Source organism: Delphinapterus leucas, chromosome 12 (assembly GCF_059928025.1).
Source record: "Delphinapterus leucas isolate spDelLeu-1000000601 "Yukka" chromosome 12, BTC_Dleu_Yukka2, whole genome shotgun sequence".
Taxonomy (NCBI): Eukaryota; Metazoa; Chordata; class Mammalia; order Artiodactyla; family Monodontidae; genus Delphinapterus; species Delphinapterus leucas.
This window is the reverse complement of record NC_143140.1, coordinates 92,981,510-92,999,512: the sequence shown is the minus strand read 5'-3', so window position 1 is coordinate 92,999,512 and position 18,003 is coordinate 92,981,510. Positions and strand designations below refer to the sequence as shown.

Below are 18,003 nucleotides of genomic sequence, written 5' to 3'. Positions count from 1 at the left end.
CACTGGCCAAAAGATAGGACAGTTTGAGTACCAGCACGGAAAATAATTACAATGGAAGAAACAGATCAAATTTGTTCAAATCTGTGGGTTCATAGTAGTAATATTTTTAGTTCCTCACCTACAGGAGAATGCTACTGAACCAACTCATTGTGAAAACTGGTAAATAAAGTGGAACAAATTTATCCTGTCTTATCTCAATGAACTAACCAAATACTAGATGAGGTGAAGTTTCTCTTTGTATTATTTCAGCTAGTACATGGAAAAGGCATTATAGAATTAGGAAACCACCATTTTCAAGGCATAATGAATCAATAGCTCGTAGATCATCAGTGCTGCTAGTGTCACAAAGAGAGACAGCCAGATGGTGTCAACCTTTTGACAGAAGAATACAATGCCGCTTATAAAAATTGACTACTCACCTCCATGTTGAACCTCAATCTGCTGAGGTCTCTAGATCTAATTTCAGTTTTCAGGAAATGCAGAGGGAAGATGAACATGCTAAACAACACAACAGGGATACGGTCAGAAAACTCCAAACTCTAGAAAACCATAGAACAAAAGTTCTGTTTTCTTCAGTAATAAATATATGGGGAAAACAAAAAAGATAGAGGGGGAACCTATAGGATAAAGAAACGTATGAAAATACTGAACAACTATAACTGCAGCATGTAGACCTACCTGGGTTGAGGTTTATGCAAACAACCTGGTCAAAAAATATATAGAAAAATGGTACAGGTGAACCTATTTGCAGGGCAGGAGTAGAGAGGCAGGCATAGAGAATGGATGTGTGGATGTGGGGCGGGGGAGAGAGGGTGGGATGAACTGGTAGATTGGGATTGACATATGTGCACTGCCATGTATAAAACAGGTAGCTAGGGGGAACCTGTTGTATAGCACGGGGAGCTCAGCTCTGTGCTCTGTGGTGACCTAGATGGGTGGGATGCGGGGGAGGGGTGAGAGGGACCTACAGGAGGGAGGGGATGTATGTATACATACAGCTGATTCACTTCGTTGTGCAGCAGAAACTAACACAACGTTGTAAAGCAACTATACCCCAATTAAAAAATGTATTGAGAATTAGAAACTCAAACACTTGGATATTTGATGGTTTTAAAAATGATTATTAATTTGTCTTTATATGTGATAATAGCATCTTATAACCTGTATGCAGGCAAAATATTGCATAGATGAAAGAATCTAGTTCATTAGTGGAAATGAAGTATTTTTAAATATATTGGTTCAAATGTTCATGTTACCTTGGAATAGACATTAGTATCTATCTGTGTGATTCACTGTGGATTATTGGTGGCAAATTTTTAATCACTGGATGGATGCTAGTGTGTGCTAATGACAGCTGTGGTCTGATCCCACCGCTCTCATTGGGTTTGTTTCAAAGAAACACTAACCAAGTCTTTTATTGACATAAACAAAATGTACAGACCATGGGAAGCTATGGAAACATTAAACCAAAGTCAGACAAAAACAAAAGAAGAATGATTTCATCATCCATACATCTGCCATTTTCCAGGAGTGTGGATAATTATTTCAGTGTCTTATATTCTGGGTTGGTCCTGTGTTGGCCCAAAGGTCCTTTGCAAAATTGCATGTTAATAGGAAGTAAATATGGATAAAATATTAGAAAAAAGTGCTTTTGTTGCCTAAGAAAGTTGAGCATACTTTAAACGATAAAACAAAAAATGGACATTTTAGAAAGTTTGGAGTTTTAATGCTAAAGAAATGAAAAGTTACAAACCTGTGATTTGATTCTGTGGAAAATCCAAGAATTGGCTCTCATACAGGTGAAAAATGACTTTTTGGTACTATCGATACTAGTAAATGTACTCAGCAAAAATGCTGTATATGGATTAGCTCATTGAATTATTATGACACTGTGAGATAGATATTATTGTTCTCATTCCTATTCAAATCCCATTCCCATACAAATAAGAAGCCAGGCTGAGAGAGTTTAGGTGCTTTGGCCAGGCTCAGGCCCAGGTGAATAGGTGAAATGAGGAAACTAACTTTTGCTTTTTATCACTTTTAATCACCAAGACATAATGACTCCCCCTGCCATTCTCATGTTGAAGGCGGTAGTTATTTTCATGAAATGTGAATGGTAACTTGGGGAGAAAAATTGTAATTAGGTATTTTGAGACATTTGAGATATCAAGCTATGTAATAACATTTGTACTCTAAAAGGATTTTACAACCAAAATGGTCTATTTTCCATCCCATTCTCTCCTACATACTTAAATCCAGGATTTGATTAATTTCTTTAGAAGTTTACTTAGACATCACAGCTCATTTATGACTCAATTGATCTTTAAAAAATATTTTGAGTAATTTATAAAAAATAAGTGTCAAGGAGTGGGGAGTTATGCTTCACCTTCTTGAGGGCAGAGTATCTGCATAAATTATTTGGAATTCTTCTGTATGGAAGATTTGTCTACTCTCCTCTGTTTGTTCATTTATTTATTCAGTCATTTATTTATATCAGTATGAACTCATGGATTCTCTTAGTCCATTCAGGCTGCTATAACAAAATACCACAGACTGGGTGGCTTACAAACAACAGAAATCTATTTTTCACAGTTCTGGAGGCTGGGAAGTCCAAGGCCATGGTGCACCTTGGTTGAGTGAGGACCCTCTTCTGAATCACAGAGTTTCTATGTTCTCGCATGGTGGAAAGGGGCTTGGGATCTCTTCGGATCCACTTCTATAAGGCACTAATGCCATTCATGAGGGTTCCACCCTTTGCCTCTCACACCTGGCAACCAGTGATCTTTTTACTATCTTTTTCTATAATTTTGCCTTTTCCAGAATGTTGCATAATTAGAATTATACAACATGCAGCCTTTTCAGACTAGCTCTTTGTACTTGGTAATATGCATTTAAGGCTAACCCATGTCTTTTCATGGCTTGCTAGCTCATTTCTTCTCGTTGCTAAATAATACTTAATTATATGGTTATGGCACAACTGATGTATCCAACTTGCCTTTTTTAAACCTTTTTAATTTTTTTAAATTTTATTTATTTAAAAAATTTTATTGGGGTATAGTTGATTTACAACGTTGTATTGGTTTCTGTTGTACAGCAAAGTGAATCAGTTATACATACACATATATCCACCCTTTTTTAGACTCTTTTCCCATATAGGTCATTACAGAGTATTGAGTAGAGTTCCCTGTGCCACACAGCAGGTTCTTATTAGTTATCTATTTTCTGTATGGTAGTGTAGTGTGTATATGTCAATCCCAGTCTCTCAATTTATCCCTCCCCCCCTTTCCCCCCGGTAACCACTTTTGCAGGACATCTTAGCTATTTCCAATTTTGGTTGATTATCAGTAAAGCTGCTCTAAACATTCACATGCAGGTTTTGTGAGGGTTAATCAGTTGGGTAAATACTTGGTAGTGTGACTGCTGGATCATATGGTAAGATTATATTTAGCTTGGTAAGAGACTGCCCGTCTTCCAGAGTGACCACCATTTTGTATTCTTACCAGCACTGAAGGAGAATTTTTGTTACTCCTCATTCTTGCTGAAACTGATAGTAGGTTTTTTGGATTTTAACCATTCTCATAGGTATGTAGTGGAATCTCATTTTTGTTTAACTTCAACTCACAAATGATCATCTTTGCATATTCTTATTTGCCATATCTATATCTTCTTTTGCAAAGTGTCTATTCAGCTCTTTAACTCATTTTTAATTGCGTTTTTTTCTTGTTGAGTTTTTTTTTTTTGCGGTACGCGGGCCTCTCACTGCTGTGGCCTCTCCCGCTGCGGAGCACAGGCTCCAGACGCGCAGGCTCAGCGGCCATGGCTCATGGGCCCAGCCGCTTCGCGGCATGTGGGATCTTCCCGGACCGGGGCACGAACCCGCGTCCCCTGTATCGGCAGGCGGACTCTCAACCACTGCGCCACCTGGGAAGCCCTCTTGTTGAGTTTTAAGCATTCTTTGTATATTTTAGATACGGTTCCTTTATCTGATATGTAATTTGGCAAATAGGACTTGTATAATATGCACTAAGATGAAATGAAATGACAGTGAGTCAATTATGCCTTTATATTTTCAGCCTGGGTTTCTGGAAAAAACGGAGAGTAATAGTAACAGAAAACAGAAAGTTGAGAGTTAAAATCACTTTGGGAATAAGTGGGAAGGAGATGACTCATGTAGTTTTGAGTCAAGATGGAGCTTGAGGTGATGGAAGAATTTCCAAACTAGAGATTAAAAATATAATAAGATTTTGCTGTCATCATCATAGATTATTGTAGAGAAAGCAGAAGTAAAGAGCAAATAGAAGTTAGGGTAAGAACCATATTGTGTCACAAAAGTGATAGAAGGAAGTTTTAAGAAGGAATCAAATGTTGAATATGTACCACTATGACGGACATAATGAAAGTATGAAAATTGCTTTGTCTTCTTGAGGCCAAGTCAGCTGTCAGCTTACTTCTATATTCTGTGCCTTTTGTATCTGGGGACCCGAACTTGCTTTGTCAAGAGAGCTCTCTCTCTCTTACTTTAATGAGTCTCTTATCTTTAGCACCTTGTAGAATTTCTCAAATTGAATTTTACGTCACTGAGGCTCTTTTGCAGGGTGAACATGGGCTGGATCTTGTTTTTTTTTTTTTTTTTTATCTAATACAACTACATAATTATATATATTATATATATATATGAGAGATCTGTATATCTATATAGTTTACATTGATTTTTTAAATACTGAATTCATTGAAATAAATCAGTTGCCTTCTCAATAATACCAGTCTGTTGTAGAATCATACAGTTGTGACTTTAGTCCCCAGCAGAATTAATTAATATGTATAAATTCTGTGCCTTGTCTGTGCTAGAAACATGCAGCCTATTCCCTGAAGTCATAAAGATATACTTGCTTTTTCTCTTTTCTGCATCTAAAAGTACAATTTTCCATTGTCTTTTTCACCTAACCATCCTTAAGGATGGTAATTTATTGAATAATTCACAGAGAGTGTACAGTAGTACAAATAATTACAATCACCGAGTAATAATTATTGATAGCCTATTTGTGATTTTGAGTTGTTTAGTGAAATGGCATACCAACGTGAAGCATCAATTTGAAAACATGTAATTTTATATTTTTTTAAGTGAAGATATGTAAAAGTTCTTTGCTTGAAAATTCTGTGTATATTCAGCCGTTATTATTAGACTATGAAAATTATTTCAGTGAAACTGACTACATATATTGAATATCAATGAAAAAATGTCGAGTATTTTGAACTGAACATTAGTTTTATCATTGGATTTAGTGACCCTGAGAAAAAGGAGAATTTGTGTTGTAAACAGTAAAAGATAAGAACTTATTCATTAAGCATGTTTTTTAGCACCTAAACTGTACCAGTGCTTTATTCTCCCATTTGATACTGTTGCTAGAGTTTCACTTACCTTAAGTCTTAAATCTATGATAATTACTTACAAAAAAGTGGAAGCACTTTGCAAGGCTTAACCGAACAGCAGTGGACTACAGCATCAGTTCAAATATGACACTGAAATTTACTGTTGCAAAACAGCTGTGTAACATGATGCAATAGCTATAGTTTAAAATTGCTAAAGTTCTAACTTTACTTTTTTCCCCCTACTTTTTCATAGTGGTAAAATATAAATAACACACAATTTGCCATTTTAACCATATCAAGGATATAATCCAATGGCACTAATTATACTCACTATGTGTGCAACCATCACTCCTGTCTACTTCTCAAACTTTGTCTTTACCCAAAGCAGAAATTCTGTACCCGTTAAGCAAATAATTCCTCATTCTCCTCTCCCTCGGCCCCTGGATGCCCCTAGTCTACTTTGTCTCTATGAATTTACCTGTTCTAGAGATTTCATATAAGTGGAATCATATAATGTTTGCCCGTTGTGTCTAGCTTATTTTATTTACTATATCATTCTTAAGGTTCCTCCATGTTGTAACAGAACTTCATTCCCTCTTATGGATGAATAATAGTCCATTGTATGTATATACATCTTTTAAAAATATTTCTATGCTAAATCAATCTGCATAAATGTCATTTTTCTATATCTTTGATGTAAATGAAGATTTCGTATTGATTAATTTTATTCTTTTCAATTCTTTTACAGGTTTGACAGATGAAAAAGTGAAGGCATATCTTTCTCTTCACCCCCAGGTATTAGATGAATTTGTATCTGAAAGTGTTAGTGCAGAGACTGTAGAAAAATGGCTGAAGAGGAAAAACAACAAACCAGAAGGTAAGATCTCATTCAGATTGAATGTGGATTATTTTCTATTTTATAGTGACAAAAAAGGTATTTAATACATGCTAGAAAGTAAAATATTAGTAGTTTAATTCTGTAAGAATTTTATTGTGTTTAAAAAGATAACTTAAAATAAGTTAGAATGAGGGGAAACAAATACAAAAGGATGATCTTTAAGAAAATGCCTGGCAAAGAATTGAAAATTTATTTAGATATGACCACATTGAAAAATGCAAAAGTCAATATTAGACTTGATTTTATTTAATGGTTATTATTGATTATAAAAATACTCTTTATATATTTCAAAAATAGAGTTATATTATTATATTTTGCAAAATGAATTATTCAAACAATTTTTTTATGTGCACAGTAGGAAAAGAACTCTTGACTTGCATTAGACATTTTATTTACACTCATAAACTTAAGATGTGGTTATATTTATGGAAAAAAGAAAGGTGGACTCAAAAGGAATGTGAAATCAAATAAATTTTCCCCCAAATTGAATCTATGTTAATATATTGGATTTGGTTATTCTGGTATAATTTTAATTTTGGATTTAAATGAATTTATATTTGGCCAATCATGACTTCTCATTTCTATGAATGTTGCTTTTATAGTGGAAATTAAAATTTATATATGATTCTAACTACATGGAGAAGTTTTATATTAAAAAAACCAAAATATTTACTATTTTTCTGTGTAAAAAAATGCTACATTTAAAGTTCAAAAATGACCATTATTAAAATATTATGCTGTAAGACCTATGCTAATAGCGTGCTGCCTAGAGCTGATTTTCCTCACTCTACAGATGAAAGTTTCTATAATTTTCTTATATAATTTTTATAATAAAAAAGAGGTGGATGTTTTTAAAAAGAGAGTTTTTGGTATTGAAACACAAAGTTGTTTTTAAAGTGTCCATGGGTAGGTGTGAATGTGTATGCATGTATGTGTGGATTGAGAGGGAGGGAAAAAGGGAGAGAGGGAGAGAGAGAGAGAGAGAGAGAAATATACCTAAATCAGAGACGCATATTCTTTTCAAAAGGATCGTGGCATTAATAGTAAGAACAAAGCTTGACATGGCATGTTTCATCTATTACAAACCTTACACATTTCGAAACAGTTCTAGATGTCTGAAACTTTCAGAAGTGTGACTGAGTTGTACTTAAGGCAACCTGCTCTATAATGGTGGACGGTAATATAATGCAAACATATATGCTGCCAACATTGTTAATCAACTACACTCCCATGTAAAATGAAAAGTTAAAAATATATATGATGTCTCTGAGATATGAAATTGAGCGTAGGTCTTAGAAAATGAAAAGAATTGCATGCTGTTTTAGTGTTACAGTGATAGTTAACTTTTAAAGTTTTATAAATATTTGAATGTCATTCCACATCTCCCGAATCTGTTTTCTATATTAGTTAACCAAATAATACTTTAAACCTCTTAATACATATACTCAAGAGTTAAATGATTATTAAGAATAGCAATGTGTAACTGAAACAATACTCAGTTATGCTGGAAGAAAAACTTGTCCTTATAAGGAGATGATTTTGACAGTGACCCTGTGCCGGGCTAGAGACTGTTGATGCCACCGAGAATGTGAATGAATCGTCCACTCGGGGCTCACTGTCTAGTGGTGGGGAAAGGCATAGAAGTAACCACAGCACAGAATGCATCAGCAGTAAAAAAGGATGCAAGCAGTTTGCAGTGGAAGGGCATTAAAAGGGATCTTTCATTCTACTGCTGCGGTCCAGTAAGACCCTTTTTACCTCCTCTTCCAAGGAGTTTATCACAAAAATGTATCTCATTACATCTGCTTTATATCCAGTGAGATTCTGTAGCATGGCCCCTGCAGACAGTTTAAAGGCAAGGTTTAGCACTAAACTTGTGTGAGTAGCATGGAAAAAGCATTGCCCAGTCTTCTTTGCGATGTAGAAAGCCAGTTAAATATGTTTAATTCATTTACATAGTCATGGATTAAAGTAGTGGTTCTTTGAACCATCTCCTTTCTTTTCCCTCACCCTGCCCTTCTCATTATTATCCCTTCATTGAAAATGTCTTGAGGAAGAAAATTTTTGTCAGGAGGATTTTTTTTTTTTTTTTTTTTTTTTGCGGTACGCAGGCCTGTCACTGTTGTGGCCTCTCCCATTGCGGAGCACAGGCTCCAGACGCGCAGGCTCAGCGGCCACGGCCCACGCGTGCAGCTGCTCCACGGCATGTGGGATCTTCCCGGACCGGGGCACGAACCCGTGTCCCCTGCATCGGCAGGCGGACTCTCAACCACTGCACCACCAGGGAAGCCCAAGGTCAGGAGGATTTTTAGGGAGTGTTTCTATTTCCAATGTGTGGACCCAGGAACAGAAAGTGTGACAGCTAGAAGGTCTTGGAGAATATTTTGTTGAAAATGAGAAAAGCCCATCCAAATTATTTCATTTTGTGTCAGTTTAGTCAAAGAAAATGAAGTAAGGAAAACTGCCGGAATAAGTAATTTGCACAACACTTTGTACATTATAAGTACTCAATAAATATTTATTTAATTTATTTTTTTAAACACTGATAAACCAGCCTCGTATGGAAATGATCTACATTATGGGGACAGAAAATCGTGTAAAGGCATATTCTGCTTAGAGAAAGATCCTATATGAGAATTCAAATTTTTAAACAAATGAATAAAGGGGTGATTATTTAAATTACAAAATTATATTTGCCTTTAAAATGGTCAGCTTTCAGACTGCTTGCACGTGTTTCTTAATGATGACTGTGCTATCCAAAAAGCTAGTTTTTCTTCAATCATTTAGCATTTTATTCAGCACCTACTGTTTGCTTGGTGCTCAGAAGGCAAAACTTAAAAAATAGAGAACGCACGACATTTTATTTAAACTATGGTAATATTTATAACGGACTAATATTGCGTGACCATAGAGCAGTTGTAATTTTCAAGACAGCTCACATATATTGACCCTTTACATCTGGTTGAATTAATGAAGGTTAAGTAAGCTCATGTTCATTTGGCAGATGTTGGAACTGTGCAAGGGAAGCTAAAGGGTCACTAACGGTCCAGCGTTTATCACAAGAATGTGTCTCATTACATCTGCTTTATATTCAGTGAGATTCTGTAGCATGGCCCCTGCAGACTGTTTAAAGGCAAGGGTTAGCCCTAAACTTATGTGAGTGGCATGGAAAAAGCATTGCCCAGTCTATCACGTGTACCTGTAAATGTCAAGTAATTAACAATGAAAATGTTAGTGCTGTCAGCTGCCTTCAATGTTTACAAGAATGGTTTCTTTTTTTACCCAAAGAATATAGTTACATTTTTTCACCTCTCCATGATTCTGGAGATGGGATTTAATTTTCATTCAGATAAAACTGTTAGATATTTCATACTGAGAATTAGTGGGATTTAATTTATGCCCCCCAAACCTATTATATACAACCTAATATATGGATTAAGTAGCATTTGCCCTACTTGGTATGTAACATACAGTTTCTATGCTAGTGTATATAATGTAGCAGGATATTAAGTTAACAGAGCATGAATTTGCCAAAGCACACAATGTTAGAAGACTTCAGTTAGTAAGACTAAGTAAGCAGTGATGTGTTAACTATTAGGACATACCAGGAATAAGAAAAAACACATAATTGAAATAGTTTACTTGGAACTTCATTTGGGGCACTTTCTCTCTTTTCCTTAAAATTACGTTGTCTCAAATGGTGAAATTACATTTTCACATAGAACTTTCATATTTTTTTTCATAGTGGAAAACAGAAAATGTGTTGAGTGTTGCATGCCTTAATCTAAATTACAAATAAACGTGAGTTCACCATCTGGTAACTAGAAGGGGGATAAAGTTAATATTAATTCATTTGTAAAGAGTTACTTGATGTATTTCGTTAATTCTGTTAATTGTACATATTATTGTTAAAGGTGTATCTTTAATATATTCTTTTTGAGAGTGTTTGGGCTCCTTAGCAATCCAATCAAGTTGATTGGGATTTTGATAATTTCAAAAGATTAAGTCAGGGCTTCCCTGGTGGCGCAGTGGTTGAGAGTCCGCCTGCCGATGCAGGGGACACGGGTTCGTGCCCTGGTCCGGGAGGATCCCACATGCCATGGAGCAACTAGGCCTGTGAGCCATGGCTGCTGAGCCTGCGAGTCCAGAGCCTGTGCTCCGCAACGGGAGAGGCCACAGCAGTGAGAGGCCCGTGCACCGCAAAAAAAAAAAAAAAAAAGATTAAGTCAGATCATCACAAATATTTTTAGTGATTATGAAACTAATTCAAATAAATTTAATAGCTTTGTTATAGACTAGATTGATTTCTGAAGCAATTTTTATATTATCTGTAAAGATCCTATCGGTGGTAGCTATTATTCTTTCATTCAACATTGTTAACTACATTTCCTAAATAAAAATTTTGTTTGCAAGGGATTCTAACTAATGAAAATGTTATGAGCTAATGGAGTTTTGAAAATACTTTGTTTCTGTTTCTTTTTATAAAAATTGTATTTGTTAATTGCACACATTATAGATAAAGATGTGTAATAGAAGTCATTGCATCTATTTAATATAATTTTTTCGGCATTTAAAATTTTGTTTCATATAACGCAGATTTTTAAAAATAAAATAAAAAGCCTGTGAAAGATAAGTGATATAACCATTTCTGTGTGTGTGTGTGTGTGTGTGTGTGTGTGTGTGTGTGTGTGTGTGTTTTAATCTACCCCTTAAAAGCTTCCTGAAGATTTAACATTGGTCTGGATTATTTGACCAAAGGTTGAATAATCATTTTTAGAAACATTCATTTGAGTGGTGAGTTGTAGCTGGAATGTGACCAGGTACTACTCATTTCTCTAGCTACTTATTCAGCATGCCAGTTGACAAAGATCTGTGTAGTACCTACTATGGGAGTGTAGTTGGAAAACAAGGAATATAAATTTGATTCCCTCAAGGTCACTTTCTGATAGAGGAAAACAGATAATAAACACATAAGCTAAGAATAAGATTTATTTCAGTATTTGTTGACTGTGTATATTTGAAATCATCTAGCATAAGGTCTAGCAAATAGAAATTTTTAGGAGAATTAGATTTGTTTGAGATTTTAAAATCCACATTGTTTGCTTTTGGATAGACAGAGCCTATGTTTTATATTAAGCATGTGTGCCTGTCCATCTGTCCTGTCCTGGGCTCTTTGTAAGACGCAGGAGCACTGTTTCTCTGTTTACTGCCCTTAAGGGACTCATAATCTTGTGGTGTGGAAAGAAGATATGAAACTATGAGAGTACAGCAACTGAGGGTGTATAATCAAGTGTTAAATTGTGTGGTATAGTTTATCAAGACAACACTTGTGAGAATTGGGGTCATTAAGAGGTATGAAAATTGAGAAGGCTTTTTGTAGGAATTGGTTTTTGATTTAGGCAACTTGTTCCCCAGATCACCGCCAACATCACTTGGGGACCAGTTAGGAATGCCATAGGTTGGGTCTTAGCCCAGACCTCCTGAATCAGAAACTCCCGTGGTTGGACCAGCAATCTGTGTTTTAACAAGCGCCCACCGCGGCCCCGGCCCCGGCCCCAGCCCCCATCCCCGGCCCCAGGTCCCCGGTATCTGATGCAAGCTAACACTTGAGAACCACAGCCTTGGGCACTGGGGTGGGGGCCTGTGGAGGAGTAAGTGTGGTGCTGCTGGCGAGCAACGGGAGAAAAGGCAGGGCTGCAGGACTTGCTGGGATTTCCTTCTTGGAGAGGCTGAAGAGGGAGGATTTGTCACAAAATTCTGGGTAGAAGCAAGTTGATCGAAAGCAAGTTGGCTAAAACAGCTCAAATAGAAGTTTGGTTAAAGAGAATACGTTCAGTCACTCTTCTTTTCTTTTTAAAAAAGTTTCTGGATTTTTGTTTGTTTGTTTGTTTGCTTTTGTAGTGCTGGCAGTTTTGATATGCTGTGGAGTCGTTTGGTATAGATTTTACATCTTGAAAATATTTTTTCTTATTCTAAGAATGGGAGAAGTTGCTGTTAAAATTTTTGTCTTTCTACTCTCATTTTATTTTAGCTATTTATTCATGTTCTGCATTGACTGTAATAGGAAAAGCAGAAACAATGTAAAAATCCAAAATAGGTGTTTAATTGATAGCTTTGCTAAAGTATGGTGAGTTGCAGAGCTACGTATATTATCACCTTTTTGCAAGATAATAATCACCTATAAATGCATAGACAAAGAACTAGTAAAATATATGTCATTGTGGTTGTTTTTGGGGATTTATAGGTGTGTTTATATCCTTATATGTGTTGCTGTTATAATAAGAAATAATTAGAAGAAATATTAAAAGAAAGTTTTTAGAGTTTTTCTTATATGGAGGGTTTTGCCCCAAATTTCAGTACTTCTAATTCAGTTTAAACCAATTATCCACTGCTTGTTTGGCTACTTTTCTGTTGCAAGGAATAATAAACATTTATTCTGTATTTACTAATCCCTTTATTATTGGCTTTTCCTCCCCCTCCCCCATATGTTATCTTCGGTGACATAGATTATCACATAGGAAGTTGGTGGCTGAAATGGGGTCTAGCAAAGCACACAGCTTAGTTTTTTCCCAGAGTCATCATTTTGGGTTGACAAGTTATTTTACTCAGATTTACCAAATATCTTCTATATGTTTAGCATTTGCTAATAAGCATCAGACATGAATTCAGTTGTAATGGAATTTGCTGTCTAAAGGGGGCAAAAAATATTAAGTAATTTGACCATAATTATTTATATCAGTTATATAAGTTTTTTCCTTGTGATGAGAACTTTTAGGATCTACTCTCTTAGCAGCTTTCAAATACCATGCAGCTGTGGTAACTCTAGTCATCATGCTGTACGTTGAATCCTCAGTATTCACTTATCACATAACTTGAAGTTTGTACCTTTTGATCACTTTCACTCAATCTCCGCATCCTAAATCAGTTTACAAAGTGTTAAGGTTGAAAGCTTTTTCTTGAAGGTCAGGCACAAGACAAGCTTGCCCACTCTCACCACTTCTATTCAACATGGTACTGGCAGTCCTGGACAGAACAATAAGGCAAGAAAAAGATACAAAAAGCATCAGAATTGGAAAGGAGGATGTAAAAGGGTCTCTATCTGCAGATTACATGATTTTATATATAGAAAATACTAAAGACACTGCCAAAAAGTTGTTAGATCTAATCAGCTAATTCAGGAAAATTGAAGAACACAAAAATCAGTAGTGTTTCTGTACACTAACAATGTATTATTTGAAAAAGAATAAAACAATCTCATTTACAATAGCATCAAAAACAATAAAATTTTTAGGAATAAATTTCACCAAGGAGGTGAAATACCTCTACTCTGCAAGACACTGATGAAAGAAATCAAAGAAGACACGAATAAATTGAAAGGTGTACTGCGTTCATGGATTGGAAGAATTGATACTGTGAAAATGTCCATACTACCCAAAACCATCTGTAGATTTAATGCAATCCCTATCAAGATTCCAGCGGCAATTTTTTTATAGAAGTAGAAAAAAAATCCTAAAATTTACATGAAACCATAAAAGACCCTAAATAGCCAAAGAATACTGAGAAAGAACAAAGTGGTAGGTATCACACTTTATGATTTCAAGGTATAGTACTTAAAACAGTATGGTACTATATGAAAAAAGACAAATAGATCAATGGAATAGAATCAAGAGCCCAGAAATACACCCAAACATATGTCAACTAATACTTGACCATGGAGCCAAGAATACTAAAAGGAGAAAAGACAGTCTTCAGTAAATGGTGCTGGGAAGATTGAGTTTTCACATGTAGAAGAATGAAACTTAGACCCCTATCTTATACCATTCACAAAGATTAACATGAAATGGATCAAAGACTTAAATGTAAGACTTGAAACCATGAAACTCCGAGACAAAAACACAGGAAAAATAGCTCCTTGACATTGGTGTTGGCAATGATGTTTTAGATATGACATCTCCAAACACAAGCAACAAAAACAAAACTAAGCAAGTGAGACTACATGGAGCTAAAAGCTTCTGCACAACAAAAGAAACAATGAATGAAATGAAAAGCCATCCTATAGAATGGGGAAAAAAATTGCAAACAATCTGATAAGAAATTAATACATCAAAATAAGTAAGGAACTCATTCAATTCAACAACAACAACAGTAAAAGAAAAAAAATAATCCAATTTAAAAATGGGCAAAGGACCTGAATAGACATTTTTCCAAAAGAGATATGGGAATAGCCAACAGGTACATGAAAAGATGTTCAACTTCTGGAATCATTAGGGAAATGCAAATCAAAACCACTTCACACCTGTTAGAATGGCCATCATCAAAAACACAAGAGCTTTGGGACTTCCCTGGTGGTCCAGTGATTAAGACTCCATGCTTCCACTGCAGGGGCATGGGTTCGATACCTGGCCAGGGAACAAAGATCCCACATGCCACGTGGTGTGGCCGAAAAAAAAAAAAAAGGCCAAGAGCTAACAAATGCTGGCAAGGATGTGGAGAAAAGGGTATCCTAGTGCACCCTTGATAGGTGTCTAAATTGGTACAGTCACTGTGGAAAACAGTATGGAGTTCCTTAAAAAAATAAAAATACTATTATCATAGGATCCAGCAATTGCACTCCTGGGAATATATCTGAAGGAAATGAAAACACTCTGTCAAAGAGATATCTGCACCCCAGTGTTTTCCTGCAGCATTATTTACAATAGCCAAGACATGGAAGCAACCTAAGTGTCCACTGATGAACAAATAAAGAAGTTGTGGTATGTATATACAACAGAATATTATTCAGTTATTTAAAAAAAGGGGAAATCCTGCCACTTGTGACAACATGGATGGACTTTGAGGGTATTTTGCTAAGTCAGAGGAAGACAAATGTTGTAAGATCTCACTTTTTTTTAATGTTGAATCAAAAAAAAATAACTGAAAAGGAGACCAGATTTGTGGTTACTAGAGGTTGGGGGTGGGGTGATGGGAGGGGGGATTTGGATGAAGGTGGTTAAAAGGCACACATTTCCAATTATAAGATAATTAACACTAGGAATGTAATGTAAAACATGATGACTATAGTTAACCCTGGTATGTGATACACCAGCTGTTAAGAGAGTAGACTGTAAGAGTTCTCATCACAAGGAACAATTTTTTTTTCTTTTTTTCTTTTTTTAAATTTATATCTATATAAGATGATGGATAGAAACTAAACTTACTGTGGTAACCATTTCACAATATATGTAAGTCAAATCTTTATGCTGTATACCCTGAACTTGTATAGTGCTGTATGTCAATTATATCTCGGTAAAACTAGAAAAAAATCTTTTAAGAAGGTGCTAAAAAGGAAGGTTGGTGTTTAAGCTCAGGCCTGAAGGATGAATTTGCTATTTTTTTGGCTGCACTGGGTCTTCGTTGCTGCACGCGGGCTTTCTCTAGTTGCGGCGAGCGGGGGCTACTCTTCGTTGCAGTGCGCGGGCTTCTTGTTGCAGTGGCTTCTCTTGTTGCGGAGCACGGGCTCTAGGCACGTGGACTTCAGTATTTGTGGCGCGTGGGCTTCAGTAGTTGTGGCTCGCGGCTCTAGAGCGCAGGCTCAGTAGTTGCGGCACAGGGGCTTAGTTGCTCCGCGGTATGTGGGAATCTTCCCGGACCAGGGCTCGAACCCGTGTCCCCTGCATTGGCAGGCAGATTCTTAACCGCTGTGCCACCAGGGAAGTCCAGAATTTGCAATTCTATTAGAGGAGAGGGAGAAAGAGTTGGAGGACTCCAAAGGTGGAAGGGGTTTTGTTGGAGAATTGTGGAGGAGGAGGATGCGGGTGTGAGCAGAGAACGATCCTACAAGACTGTTCAGGTCATATTTAAGGGCTTTGGATTTTATCTTGAGAGTAACATGAAGGTATCGAAAGATTTGAAGGAAGTCTGATAAGACATATTTTGAATGGATTTTCACAATCTATAATATCTTGTTTGGTATGAAAAAAAATCAATGCAGTGAAGTTTCAGCCTCTGGTCAGTTGTCATCTTCCCAGAACTCATCAGCACATCTGTCTGATGGTTTGTTGTGTCAGTATCAGTTGATAACTTACTTGCAGATATCTTAATGCAGTAGCTCAGTATTGTGAAATGGAAGCCAAAAGTGTGTATCTCTAATGTTTATGAAATATCAAGGAATAAAGTTTTGCTGGGAACTTTTTATAGAACCCGTATGACTAATATTTTCAAGTGGAGTAAATAAATGTTCATGTTGGTTTTGGCACAATTTAAAACCTAATGGTAAAACATTGAATGTATTTGGGGAAAAGTGAACATTGAGTGAACAAGATTCAGGAAGAGAGAAAGCACTCATTTCTTTAATCTGTATAAATCACGAAACATTATCAAGAATGACTCATAAAGCACAGAACATTGAGAGGAGACACAACAAAACAAGAATGGTTCTCAAACTTCCAAAACAATTGAACAGGAAATGATAAAAATGATGAAAGGAATGATTTATCTTGGAGTAATTTTATAAACAAATGTAATCAACAAATGAACCATTAATACTAGGGATGTTTTAGAAATTAATCTCAGACTAAGGATTTTAAAAGTCAAGGGTCCTTAGAGTAATCAGAGTTGAAACTCCTTATTTTGGAATTTATGTGATGTTTTTCACTTAAAGAGTTTACCTAAAATATATATAAACAAGCATATTTATTTTCCTAAGTATATATGTATGAGATTTATTTGAGATGGACTTATTAATAATATTTCTCACAGCCTTGAAATTTTTTTTAGACATCAGTGGAGGCACTCAGATTTCAGTGTGGCTTATAATTGTCCTTATACTGTAGTACCTATTCAGCTTTCTATACATTCTTTTACTGTGGGGCTAAGAAAATTAAGTTCTAGACTAAGTCCTATTAGAACTTTCTTCATAAATTTTTTATATGAAAGTATAATACAAAGAAACTTAAAATGTGTTAATTTATTGGCAATTTCTAAGATACGTGACTTCAGTTCTTTTTCTGTGTTTGATACCCTAAGGAGGAAATTAGAAGTGACTTTAGAAGCAAAATATTTTTTCACATAAAAAGACTTATGCATTCCCCATACACATTTAAAAATGTAACATGTAGCATATATTTAAATTATTTTTGTTTTAAGCGTTGCAAATCCATTTCTTAGAACAGTATCCTGTTATGCAGAATTCTTGCTCTAAATATTCATCGAAGGAAGGAATTCACTTAAGTTAAATATGGACATGCAAAGTTTCAGTAAAACCGGGGATGACTAATATAAATCAATCAAAGCTTTATGAAATGAAATTAGTGCCTGGCTAGTAAACACTTATAGAAAGAATGAATAAGTGAATATAGTGAAGCCCATAAGATTACAGAAAATCTCCATACTGTTTTGTAAAAAGAAAATTTTTAAAACTGGTTTTTATGCTATTAAGGAAAAACAACAGTAACAATACTCTAACAGGAAAGAGCAGGTATAGGAGATGCTCCTATGGATAAAAAATATATATATATTAACTTACTCAAATAGTAAAAACAAGCAGAGATCTCAGTAAAGTTATAAATTGTGTAAAAAATGAATTTTTTCAAATGATAATGGCAAATAATAGTGTGGTACTTATTTGCCAACTACTATTTTAAGTGCTTTAGATAACTTATTTCAGCTAATCCTTACAACAATATTATGAGAAGGATATTATCACCATCCCCAACTTACAGATGAGGAAACTGAAATAGATCTGTAAAGCATCAGAG

General features: G+C 35.5%; 1 protein-coding gene across 1 annotated transcript in view; it reads left to right on the top strand.

Moving 5' to 3' along the window:
* The window catches only part of PDE10A (phosphodiesterase 10A), a 304,446-nt gene that overhangs the window by 123,716 nt on the left and 162,727 nt on the right, over nt 1-18,003 (top strand). The window contains exon 2 of the mRNA XM_022560857.2: nt 6,119-6,247. Coding sequence (XP_022416565.1) covers nt 6,119-6,247 — 129 coding nt within the window. The remainder of the gene's footprint in view (nt 1-6,118; nt 6,248-18,003) is intronic.